Source organism: Ascaphus truei, chromosome 1 (assembly GCF_040206685.1).
Source record: "Ascaphus truei isolate aAscTru1 chromosome 1, aAscTru1.hap1, whole genome shotgun sequence".
NCBI lineage: Eukaryota > Metazoa > Chordata > Amphibia > Anura > Ascaphidae > Ascaphus > Ascaphus truei.
In genome coordinates this window covers 165,509,814-165,523,566 of record NC_134483.1, presented here as the reverse complement: position 1 = coordinate 165,523,566, position 13,753 = coordinate 165,509,814, and the positions used below count along the sequence as shown (strand labels likewise).

Below are 13,753 nucleotides of genomic sequence, written 5' to 3'. Positions count from 1 at the left end.
GAATGTCCCACTGCTATATGATTATACTAACAGTGGTAGTTATACCAATACAGTTCTATATAGTTTGAGGACTACACCTAAATGGAGAGTATAGCTTAATATAGTGTGTGTGCTCAGAATAATATAGTATATTTGTTGAGCCAGGTAATGCTAGTATACGGATATATACACACACATATGTACCAGACCAACAGGTTCAAAGGTAAATGAACCTAGAGGTCTGTTATGTTTAGCAAAACAGCTATTTCAAGATCACAAAGTATGTGTCTTGTACTCGGAACCATGACAAATAGGAGAGTAGTCAGAGTGTTGTGCTTCCTTTAGAAGGCTCCGAAACACTCTAACTGAGAAAAGGCAACAGACCTCTCCGATATAGCCAGCGCACTAGGTACCCCAGGTGGCCGGCTAGTTATGCTCAACCCACGGGCTTAATATCTGCACATATGGATGTAATGCCTTTAGTGTTTTCTTTGTAGGGTGTTTATGTTGTATGTAACCCCTGTGGTGCCTGCAGGCATTCCTTTGCAATGCATTCTTTGCCTCAGCCATCAAAGGGATTACATTATTTTCTGCCACAGGGTTTTTTTAAGACTTTTCCCTTTTCAGTGTAATATCTCCCACGCCTTCACAATAGCATCTCTAACACTGAATAATGCTGATTTCTATGAGTTCTTTTTTTAATGTTGCTAGCGCTGTTAAACGCTGAGTTAATGCAATTTTCATGAATGCAAATAAGATGAATATTGCTACCCATGTATAAATAATTCTTAGTGAGTACGGTGGTCCTTCTAAAAAATATTCCAGCAATTCTATTTCTTCAAAATGCCAATTGTGAACGCAGCTATATTGACCTTTAGTGAATCCCTTCTAGCCCATAGAGTTCCCTGTATACATGCAAGATAATGTTTGCTTTGACAATCCACACCATTGCCTGCCTGTGGCTGTGCCACATGAAGTTTACTTGTTAATAAAGTTTCTTACATTTGAAGCAGATCATTAACCAAGGAGAATTACAATACTTCAGGTCTGGCAGAGTTTTTAATGTAGAAAAAAAAGGGTCTGCCAAGGCACAGAGTTGAATATATCCCATTAGAATATGTGTGTCATTTGACTCCCAACGTCTCCTATCATGACTGCTCAAATCACAAGCTTACCGACACTGGGAAAGTACCCCGATACAGTGACAAGCTGAGAGACGTCCACTAACCCCCACATCCCTGTGTGAAACTGTTACCCATATACCGTGCAATCATTATACCCTACCCCCTAGTATTCGTGTAATTATTGTCCCCCACCCCCTATTATTCACGCTTTGGCAATACTGAAATGTTCTTTCGTCATTCCAATAAAGCTGATTTGATTTGATAGAGACGCAGAATGAAAATGCCTATCTTTGCATTAACTTTGCTCTGAAATTGCCTAAAACACTGATCTTAGAGATGACTTCACACAGCTCTTTCATTCCGAGTTTTGATTACATAAATGATCCCTTATGAAGCCTAAAGGAGGGGAGCTAATAATCAGCAAGAGAGGAAACTGGGATTAAGTATATACACGCAGATACCGAAACAAAATCATAAGTACACGTGTTCCCAATCTTCCTGCTTCTTCCAGTGACTGCGACTTCTGAGCAACTACCTGGACAAACATGTCCATATGTGTTTCCCTATGCAAAACTAGAGAGCCGTGCCAATGCAAAGAAACTAATGAGTGGATCCAATCACAACCCTGGTTATTATAGCCTCGACTATTCATGCCTGCGGCATATTAAAAGACAAAGTGTACAGCTGTTCAACGCAGGAGAATAAACTGCAAACACAGCACAGATTACGCTCACATCGTTTTTTCACTAGCGCCCTGAAAAGTAGCTAGCAAACATTTGACCTCCTGACCGTAACATTTGGTACTTCACTATACCATCAGTCACATAACTAAGGACACAAACTCCCGGTTGGCAGAGTTTGCATTGGAATATTACATTTTTTTTTTTAAAAAGAGACGCCCCACCTGCACCCTACTAACCTGTTACTAGAGGCCCCAGAGATGTATTAATTTCCAGTGCATCGCAGGGCCCTTTGTAAATGTGGGAGTAGATAGTCAGCAATTGGTCAGGAATTAGCCATCGGCTTCCAGTGGACAATACCTTTATCCAATGAGTTATTACAGGCACTAAGGTTTTACTGTTGTGGGTTAAGGTAGTCCACAGGGCACATGGAAATGTGCCACACATCAACAGTCCTGCTGTGGAAGAACTCTGTAAGTATAATCCATCTTTCACAGACACTGCCGGCTTCCTTGCATGCTGTCCAGTTTTAAAAGGAATGCAACACAGAGGAAACCTTCCAACAGGGTGTAATAAAATATTTATTGCGCTAAGGCTTCACATGAGAAAATATTTGTCATTGCCACCGTAGAACACGAATCATTCTTTTGGAAACCTTATGCAAGTAGAAATTTTAGGAAGTTTCACATTTATTTTGGACAGATTATTGTCTCTGGAGTGGATGGGGCTAGGTCTCGTGTAATATCTAATGTGATTCTGAAATAACTTATGCTTCAAAGTAATGTTTCTGGGCTGGAAAGGAATTAAGAAACCCAAAGCTACAGATCATTTATTTGTTGTTTTTTTTTTTATACAGTATCTTTATTTCAAACCCACTGCAATTTGCATCTTGATTTGAGGATTGTCCATGGATACAAAGGGGGTTATGCACTAAGCAGTGATAAGTGCTTTTAAGTGAGATAAAAAGCCATTATAGCGTGATATTGCCTGCTGTGAGACACACAAAGCAGTGATAAGTCTTTTAAGTGAGATAAATGCCTTTATAGCACGATACTGCACTGCTTTGTGAATCTCACAACAGGCAATATCACGCTATAAAGGCATGTATCTCACTTAAAAGCACTTATCACTGCTTTGTGCATAGCACCCAGAAAACCCACTTATCACTGCTTAGTGCATAACCCCCTTAAAAGCACTTATCACTGCTTTGTGCATAGCACCCAGAAAACCCCCTTATCACTGCTTAGTGCATAACCCCCAAAAACAGAGTTCAACTATTACATTTAGAAAAGTGAGAGACACAGCTTTAATGATTCAGCTATGTATTGTGACTTTCAACGCAATATTGTGCACTTTTTCCCTTTTTTCGGAAGGCAAATATAGCAATGAGATGGTCATAATTGCAGAAGTCGTCAGCCATGGCAATATAAAGTCATCTCTTGGGGCTGTCGTAGCATTTTCACTACAGGCAATACTACTGTGGTGAGCCCTGTACCTGGAACGTATTTGCAATGCCTGTCATTTCTCTTTTGCACAAGAGAAGGACACGTGGTAATCTTTACCCAGTGGACTCCAGCCATGATAACTGACATGATCGTAGACCTGTGGACTCCCCATTTATGTAAAACAAAAGTGTAAAATAACTTGCTATCGCTGATGGGAGAAATAAGGCAGTGAAAATAAGGTCTTATCTCCGCACACCACTCGACCACTAACAAGCATTCCGACTGTATGCTACTTAACATTGGACTGAAGAGAGAGAGAGGACAGCCCTTGTTCTGTTTGATGTACACAGTGTCTATTGTCTTATTTAAATGGATTTTAATGGGTGACTTATATCTCTGATATATATCATGCAAGTGGCACTGTCATTCACGGTTTCCGTTCTACAACAGGCAAGCCAGTCTACAGAAATATGGCCCTCGTGTGACACCGTGCTTGCTAGCAGTTTCTTTTTATTTGGGCAGAAAATGTCAATCTTAATCTCACAGTAAAAAGATGGGCAATTTACACTTACCTTTTTATAGGTTTTCTCCCCATTTGGCTTTGCACCTGTGGCATTTCCATTTTCTGTTACAGAAGACATCTAAAGACACAACAGATACTGTTACCTGCTAGTACAATGAAAAGAAATAGATTCCTAGTCACTATTATGCACGGGGCGGAGATATCCTCTTCCTTCCACCCTGTCCCATTGCTGCCCGGTTCTCCCCGTGCTGACAGGGGGCTGCTTTATTGCAGAATGGGTTTTATGTTTAAAGTAGCGGATGCTCAGTGCACTTTTATAACAATGACGCCACTTCAAATGTAACCCAGGATCTTGTTTTTGTGGCTGGTTTCAAAAGAGGGAGAAGCCAATGATAACTTTACCGTGAGGCCAGTGCCTACTGTAACGCTACACTAATGCTGCTTTTGGCTGCAGATCGGGCGGTAACGCCATCAATATGAGATACTTTAGAAAACCACAGGCGTATAAAAGGTTAGATGTGCTCAATTTACACAGAAAAAGAGAACTCTGCAAAAAAAGACTGCAGCCTCCTGAAACCTGATTCTATTTCCCCCGTTCCCACAAGCCCGCACAGCCCCTGCCTGTGCCATGTGAGGGGAATGTATACCTTTCTTCAGTTGCAAGTCATCTGGAGCAGAGGTTAACGAGTGCACTGATCATTTATGCAGTCAATTAGATCCTGAAACGAAAGACACGTGTTGGTTACATGCTGAGATTTACAGAGAAAGTCACTACAAATTACTTCCTTGCTCTTGGTGTAATTGGCAATTTAATTTCTACAACCCGAATATTAGCTTTTGTAGTTTATTTCATATTTTTAAAAGCAATCCAAAAGGGGCTATGTACAAAGAGTACTGTGTACTATTTGAACCATTTGTGAACTAAATTAAGATTTTATTTACAGAAGTCATTTGTCAGTTGAACAAGTGTGTTGACGCGTTTCACATTACAGTATGTACAGTTTGAAAGGACTGTTCAAGTAAGTCTGAAGCAAGGGAAGAAGGAAGGAAGGTAAGGGAAGGATCACAGAAGAAGAGCAATTTAGTGCGTCTCTGGCTTAGCAACTATTTTTATGCATTGTGCATCAACTTCTTTTTCACAGATAAAAGTGTTGCTAAATGGAGACGTTATAGAGGCGGCAGACACGTAAATGATATGCAATATTAAAATTCAAGTGTGCACCATTGCTGAGTGCGACCATAAATGCGTCCACATTGCCCACCAAGTTCTTCTTGGCACAAAAGACACCAATACAAGAAGACAATTCATATCTTTGAGTGTGACACACACCGTAGAAAGAATAAGAGAGCGTGTAAGGACATATAGAACAACATACCAGCCAATAATGGTTGTAGCTGAGGAATAGATTTTTATATAGAGATATCCTATTAATAGATATCCTATTAATGGAAGCAAGATATCCCCTATATAAATAAGGCCATCACTTCCACTGCTTTGCCCGATTCTGCATCCCTTTACTACAGTACCATGGCAGCAGACTGTTGGAAAGTGCCCAAATCCAGACCCACAAAGGCTTACTCATCCTGCCCTTTACATCTGTGTGGTGCTTTATATAGTTACTGCAAAGTGATTTATAGGCTATCTTAAATATATCATTACTATATTATATCGTTGAATTTATTCTTGCTGTCTCGAACCAGGGACAGCTTTGTCCCACCATGTCCTACCTATTTGATGGCTGCGAATGTTTGTCCTACCTATTTGAGCTGTGACTGAGCAGGCATAGACATTGTGCCAATAACAGAATAAGCAATACTGCAGCTGTAGCGCAATTCCACAATATGCACCAATATCTGTACTACAGCATAGCCATTTGATTTGACTGCCCTAGCAAATAATACATTCTTCTTCTAGAACAGTCAATTGAATCAAGTGTTAGGCCAACTGAAAATAAAAATGGCATAATTCCTTAGAATGGAAATTTAAGGGAGCGGCTCAGTGAGTAAAGACACTGACTGGCACTGAGGTTGAAGCAGGGGAACCTGGTTCAATTACTGGTGTCGGCTCCTTGTGACCTTGGACAGGTCACTTTATCTCCCTGTGCCTCAGGCACCAAAAGCATAGATTGTAACCTCTACGGGGCAGGGACTGTGTCTGCAAAATGTCTCTGTAAAGCTCTACGTAAAAACTAACAGCGCTATACAAGAACATGCTATTATTATTATTATTATTGTAAGGCATTTGAAACAGATAATTTGAGTGCCAGGTACAAATAAAATTAAGACAGCAATACTAAATTCTCCTTATTTGTATATGAAAAGCATGTGACGATGTGTTATTCTACATTCTTACCTAAGCCGACAATCATTTGGTGCTCCTGTTACAAATGTGTAAAAATCCTGATTGTGTGCCTAACGAAGTTTCAATCAATCCTTCTGACAGTGTAACTCAGCAGCTACAATGTATCCATACATTACTACGGTAATGTAACAGTAACTATTGTTACAGTTTACAGCTCAAACTGTTGGGAACATTGGCAACAAATGATCCCAAACAGGAAAGTGTTGCAAAGATCTTGCACTGCTTGGGAGGTGGGCTAAAGCCTGCTATAGAAATCAAAACGCATTACAAATGGCATTAGGAGTTAAACAATAATATATATTTTTAAAAGCAGTCACTATTATCTAATACTACAGACTGGATATATTAAAAAAACAAACAAACAAACACAGGATTTCACATGTTTTGTTGCTTCAATTATCCTACAGTGTAAGAATGCCACATTAGTCCCAATTGATTGATTTCATTTCTATTTTCCTACTGTGGCTTTCGACATAATCCCTCTCAATATACACTGCCTGAAACACAGTTGCTTGTTAGTGACACCCTTCTTGTTATTCAGCCCTTTGTAAAATTGTTCACAAGGTGCCTGGAGCAGCAGAGAGACAGAGGGGACATCATGGTGCTGGGGGAACAGCAGCAAGATATTCCTAAACGCTAATCTGTGGTGGGAAGGAGAATTGTGATACAGGAGAGACACCAGAAAGCACGCATGCGCATGCCTGCATTTATCTGCCGCTGCACACTTATTGTAATTCCTGACAAACATGATGTTATCAGAGAGACAATGAGGCAGCTGACTGTGTTATAAACAGGAAGGCCGGGCCGTGGAATGTAAAATTAGAAGCTGTTTGCAGTTACCTTCCCATTGTTATCCCTAAAAAAATACTTCAGGTTTTCAATCAAATAAAAATGAGCGCAAATGATTTATTTGTTTTGGAAACATTTCTCTCATTATCTGTAAACTCCACAGCTAAGTACTAAATCATGACCCTCTTTCTATATGATACATTGAAATTATACACTTTAATAATCTACTCGATTACTGCTTCCTTCCACTGTAGCAACAATCTTTGCTTTACATACTATCCTTATGGACCCCACCCACATTGGCAAACGACAAAAAATAAATTATATTCCATTTCTGAAAGTGTCAATAATGACACAACTTTTTTCATGCAGTGAGTATTTATTACATGAGATTATTTTGTAAATTTTGAACGGACATCTCTACATGTTTCCTAAATTTAACCCCCTGAGTGCAGGAGGAGCAGCGGCACGAGAATGCCACAGCCCCTCCAGGACTTGGCGATTCTGTACTAGCGGCGTCACTGATGACAGAAAGGTAGAATCCTCCTCTTCTGTTCCTTAACTAGCCCAATCTCCCCTAGAAAACAAACACATAGAATATAACCTAGCTACTACGTGTTGGATTCCCTTGAGTGCCAAACCCCACCACATGGTAGCAACACCATGTGGCACTCAACAGAGTCCCTCTTAAAATCACAGGTGCCTGGAATGGACCACCATGGCAGACAGTGTCAGATTAAGCTTCAATTTTAGTCTGATTGTGTCACTGCTCTCATAAGGGAAAGCGAGCCAATGGGATGACACAGCAGTGGATTCTGGGGGAGGCACTAGCAACCAGAGCGTTACACTTAGGCTGGGGCAATGGTACTGCAGACCGTGAGTAGGCGTCCGCACGCTGAGCGAACAGACTGCCTTAAAGCAGTGTTCGTGTCCATGTGGCGTGCGGGCGTGTGTGCGCGGGAGGGGGCGCGCGTTGCGTGAGAAATCAGTTAAACTGATTTCTTAGCGCAACAGACAGGTCACGTGAGCGGTTCGCCCAATGAGGGCGAACCAGCTCCGTAACGCCCCTAGGAACGCCCCCCCATGGCCCGTTAACCATGGCCAGGGAAAGCACCCGCTTTCCCACAGCCTCCGCACGCCTCAGCGAGGGCGAAGGCACCATGGCCCCAGCCTTACACAGTGGTGGTCCTAACTGCTAATACAGATCTTAACAGTGTCTCTCCATTTTCAGCCGCGGCCCCGGAGACAGTGCATGTCGTGACATCACTGAGGGGGTCCATGCTTTTGGATCGGACCCAGCACTACACCTCCCCTTTGAGTGCCGGAAGACCCTCTACACCAAGCAATCATGTGGTCGTGGTAAGGCCCTCCAGGGCGCGGAGGGTTCCACTGGAGCAGTGAATGCGATCTCCCCCTAGATACAAGGGGACCCTAAAGTGCCGGCCCATTCAGGGAAATGTCATGAAGAACTCAAAGATGTAAAGTAGCAGTCTGTGCTGTTCTATATATATCACACAAACGAGGGTCCCTCAACCTCCGACACCACCAGGTTCCAGAGATATTTATGCTTGTTGGTCACCGGGATTATCCTTATTTTAGCGGTAAATAGAAAGAGCAATGTCAAACTCTACATCTCCATATGCACACCTACCTCCCTTCACACACCAAATCTACCCTCAGCTCATTTCCCCCTGTGACTGAGGATGAGGTCTCTGCGCTCCTCTTATCCTTTCACCCTACAACCTTCCCCTTCACCCTGTTCCCTCACATCTCCTCCACTCCCTCTCTGGCACACACTATCCTATCTATCCTAAACACTGCTGCCAGAATCACTCTACTCTTTCCTAAATCTGTCTCAGCGTCTCCCCTGCTGAAATCACTCTCCTGGCTTCCTATCAAATCTCACATCTCGCACTCAATTCTCCTCCTCACTTTTAAAGCTTTACACTCTTCTGCTCCTCCTTACATCACAGCCCTAATTTCTCGCTATGCACCATCCAGACTCTTGCGTTCCGCTCAAGGATGTCTTCTCTCTACCCCCTTTGTATCTAAAGCCCTCTCCAGTTTTAAACCTTTCTCACTGACTGCCCCACACCTCTGGAATGCCCTTCCCCTCAATACCCGACTAGCACCCTCTCTATCCACCTTTAAGACCCACCTTAAAACACACCTGCTTAATGAAGCATATGAGTAGCTCCGCGGCTAATACTATACACCTGATACATAAAGCTTGGCCCTTGAAGACGCACTTACCAGAATGCCCTCCTACTGTCTCTGTACGTCCTTCCTATCTACCAATTAGATTGTAAGCTCTTCAGAGCAGGGACTCCTCTTCCTAAATGTAAATTTTTAAGTCTGAAGCACTTATTCCCATGATCTGTTATTTGTATTATTTGTTATTTATCACATATATTACTACTGGGAAGCACTATGTACATTAAAGGCGCTATATAAATAAAGACATACATACACTCAGCCCCATCCTAACTCACCTCTTTAATCTCTTTCTCATCTCCCGCATATTCCCATCTTCCTTTAAACCTGCACTCATCATGCCCATTGCACTGTACCGGTTCTCAAGAAGTGTACCTGCTTGTTTCTGCTGCTGCACCCTCTTCCCTGCATCCAAGGCCCAATCAGAATCTTCCGCGACGCTGATGGGCTAATCGCACGGCATCACTACACGGCCAACCTATCGGCGTTTACCGAAGATTCTGATTGACCCGCGATCGCAGGCAAGAGTGTGCAGCAGTGGGAAACCTGCACTTGAGTGCCCCCTCAGCAGGCTCAGCCTCCAAGCTGCGAGGACCTGTCCCTGTAACATGGAGGTAAGGAGAGGCTGCCATATAATGTGGGTTATTTTAGTAGTGGGTGGGGGTCATTATACTGTAGTAAGGTTATAATAGTGAGGTTGCTGTATAAGGCTTTGGTCCCGCTGCGTCCGGTGGCGTGCGAGGCTGCGTGCACGTTCCTCACCAGCAGGGGTATCCTTTCCTAGCCGGTCCCAGTCCCCCCTCGCTGCACGCTGCAGTGCGGGTGCGCTGACTGAGGGAGCGGGGCCTTAGCCTAAGGCCTCGTCCAGGGTTGCTGCTTGCTGGCGGAGGCACGCTGATGCGCGCTTCCGCTCGGCACTGAGCCCCTACAGCCGCAATTAGAGCGGCTTTAGTAGGGGCTCGCCTACGCTTCCGCAAGCGCGCGGAAGCGTAGGTCTTAGCAGATTTTTACATTTCAGCGCTCGCCGGAGCGCAGGGCCGGTCACGTGAGCGGTTCGCCCAATGAGGGCGAACCAGCTCCGTGACGTCACTGGCCCGCCCTCGCCCCGCCCCCTGACGGCGCGCTGTCTAAGGCCAGGGAAACCACCCGCTTTCCCTGAGCCTCAGCATGCCAGCGGGGAGCTTGGCCGAGGCCTTAGAGGTGTGTAGGGCATATGAGGGTGACATATGATGGGGTGTGTGAGTCTATATGTGGTGTGAGGGATAGATGTGAGGGTTGAGTAGGTATAGTAAACGTATGTGTACCTTTTTTGTTCTGTGAAATGTTGAGAGGGTATGTATGTACCCCTATACCTGTGTTGTGGGTGTGTGTTTGCCGTCAAGCATACTTTTGTGTGTGTCTATTTCTGTCTGCATTGTTGTTGTAACTGTAACGGGCCGCTCAGCTCCAAAAGTTTGAAAACCACTGACTTATAATAATAGCATGTTCTTGTATAGCGCTGCTAGTTTTAAGTAGCACTTTACAGAGACATTTTACAGGCACAGGTCCCTGCCCCGTGGAGCTTACAGTCTATGTCTTTGGTGCCTGAGGCACAGGAAGATAAAGTGACTTGCCACAGGTCACAAGTAGCCGACACTGGGAATTGAACCAGGCTCCTCTGCTTCAAACTCAGTGCCAGTCAGTGTCTTTACTCACTGAGCCACTCCTTCTCCATCTTATGTGCATGAAAATACAGTTGCTGTGGAAAGGTATACCATTGTTGGGGGGGAAGAGTAACATCTTTTTGTATCATACAACATTATCAATATTATAGTTGAACATGTAATAAACATTTTTTTATTACATAAAAAAAAATATAAGGCAATATACAATTATTGGGTGTGGACAAGTAAAATGTCAGCCGGTACCAATTGTTTCTCAGGAAACTCCCGGTAAATTTCTGCACACAGGTGGAGAACCAATGTGCTGCTAAGGTATGAAAAGCCAGACCTACCCACTGTATCACGAGTTCCAGCAGACACTGTCACAAACACATTCTAATAGCAAAAAAAGAAGATCAGTGTGACATTCTAAGGCTGCAGAAAGTGGATCCTCCAGGGTAGGGTAAAGGTCAGTCTCCATAAACAGTGCGATTACATATGAACTCTACCTGCAACCACTGGGACACCATGCCTGAGTGAAAATGTCAGGGTGTGTAGCATTCCTGGTAGTTTATTAACCTTCTCGAAGCAGCAGTCGGGCCTGACTGATTTGCCTTATCTTGTTGTGCAGGTGTCTTGAATTTTACTACAGTCAACTTCTCTTGTCCTCGCCAAGTAAATAATACAATTAATTAAACCGTTTAGAATATAAATATTTACTACTTTTGTAGTACCAGTTAAAAGTGGACAATTCTGGCTTTCGTATCTACTCAATAACTGGAGGGAACCAATAAAAAGCAGAGCTAGGCTAGGGTTTTTTACACTATGGCAGGACGGGATCAGTTTGTACTGAAAAGTGTTTTTCATCAGTAGGTAAAACCCTACAGAAGACCACCCGAATGACATCACTACTAAATGTAGCTATCTTGGACGAGGGCAGGTAGGACTGTTCCAGAGCGCATCCTACAGAATATCATTATCAGGGGCTCTATCTTAGATTTTTTTTAGAAATGTGAGTCCATGCGTAGCAATTTTGGGGTTCTATTCAGTAAAAAAACAAGAAAATCGGTGCAAAGCTGACAGAAAAAAAAGAGACAGTTGCAATAAAGTCTCTCTGTATGAAATAAGAATTATATATGAAAAAATATAGTTACAAAAAACGTATTTGCATGCCGTTCTCGCCAAAAGTGGAACATTTAAACCATTGTCGTTGTTATAAAGATATTACAATCAGTGTGGGTTCTGTCTCTCACCTAAACACCACTCTCCCTGTCCATAAACAACATTTCCTCTCTTTCCCTGAACCACATTCTCTCGCTGTCTTCAATAATAACCGAACAGAGCTCTGTCACCCCTTAGGCTGCGTCCATAGTGGTTGCTACGGCATGAGCGATGTCGCTCGCGCCAAAAGCTAACCAATGGTGGCCAATGCGCAGGTGCATAGCGCGCGCGTGCGCACACCTGCACGTGAGCGGCGAAGCGACCGATGTGTGGCAAGACAAAATTGTTTGTTTTTGCCGCGCGAAGGCCGGGTCACGGGAACGGTTCGCCCAACGAGGGCGAACCAGCTCCATGACGTCACTACTGCACCCCCGTTCCCCCCACCCGACACGCCTACCCGTCGTCTCTGCCTGCAGGGGAGATATCTCTCCTGCTGCAGGCGAGCGGGACGCCGCGCCAATGGTCGCGAATGCGGAAGCATTCACTATGGACGAGGCCTTATGAGAAGGTCCCTGAATAAACTATTATACAGTACTTTATATTATACTTGTGGTAGAATATATCAATACAAATTCCCAGAGCCAAATTATCAAATTACGCCAGCCTGCTATATAGATAAACAAAATGGCATGATTTCCCATTTCTGCCTTGCACTTCATTAAATACCATGTGAATACTTCACTTGGTATGATTTATTCATTTCTATACTAATTTGGCATATCACAGCAAACAAAATCGTAACTAAATAACACGTTTTGTATGGTTTGGACTTGTGAATAGTCTTGTTCTCATGACTTTAGTTATTTTAGTGAAAGTAGTTCTATGCATTTGCATGTTATTACCCAGAATCCCTGGCAGCAGTGGAAGCTAAGAGATAATGGGGAAAGCAGGGTTGCGGCTAACTTTCTTTTTCCTCAGATTGCAAAAACATTCATGACTGGGGACATATCTTGTAAACGAACATGCTGAAACATAAAACAATATGACCATACATTTATACCCAGACTTTTTCCACTTGCTCTGTAGAACAAAGATCAGAAGAGAATTGCAGCTCATGACTCTAGCTAGGCTTCTAGCACCAAATACGCATGAAAAGGGGTGGCCTATTTTTTTGTTATTATTGTAGGCCAAAAGGCAGCAGGGAAGGGGGCAGGCTCTGCACAAAGTCAGCCTAAAAGGCCCAGCAAGGGTCTGTGGGGGACATATATCAAAGTGTCCTAGCTGCAAAGCCGGGGCCAAATCAGTGCAAAGAAATTGCATGAGATTTATCACATCAGATCATCCCACTGCTATTAAAGTGTAGCAGGGCCACACCTGACTACTATTTTACCCAAATGGGCTGGCAGTAAACCCTGGTACTATCAGGTTGCCAGTAGTTGGTATGGGGATTTCCCCCTCACCTTTGGTACTGCACTTGAGTAACAGCAGAGGGTGGTACATCCTGTTGTAGCTTGGACAACAGGGTGCCCGCCTTCTGGCTGTACTTAAGGGCAGGACTGCCCTAAAGTTAAGGGTTGTTCCTTCCCATCTGATGAAGGAAGGTCACACAACTGGGAGCCTGAAATTGGGGCCTTCCCATGTGCTCTTCCCTCCGGGAGAGAGTGAGTGTGGACCATACTAGGACGGCTGCAGGTGCCCTTGGCCTGTAGTGACGATCCAGGGACCATCTTCAGTGATAACTGATCTTACAGACTGTATCTGGCAGAAGACTGCTATGTAACTGTCACTGCAGAGTGTAGTAATAAACCCGTTCCTGTTTGCAATATACCTCCTGCC

General features: G+C 43.7%; 1 protein-coding gene across 6 annotated transcripts in view; it reads right to left on the bottom strand.

The window, feature by feature from the left end:
• The window catches only part of PIP5K1B (phosphatidylinositol-4-phosphate 5-kinase type 1 beta), a 159,128-nt gene that overhangs the window by 102,488 nt on the left and 42,887 nt on the right, over positions 1 to 13,753 (bottom strand). For 5 of the 6 annotated variants that reach the window (XM_075597595.1, XM_075597570.1, XM_075597561.1 and 2 more), the window contains 2 exons: positions 4,399 to 4,470; positions 3,801 to 3,869 (listed from right to left, as the gene is read on the bottom strand). In XM_075597595.1, coding sequence (XP_075453710.1) covers positions 3,801 to 3,869 — 69 coding nt within the window. In that variant the 5' untranslated portion in view covers positions 4,399 to 4,470. Of the gene's footprint in view, positions 1 to 3,800; positions 3,898 to 4,398; positions 4,471 to 13,753 lie in introns of all 6 variants that reach the window. The other variant, XM_075597587.1, reaches the window with a different exon arrangement.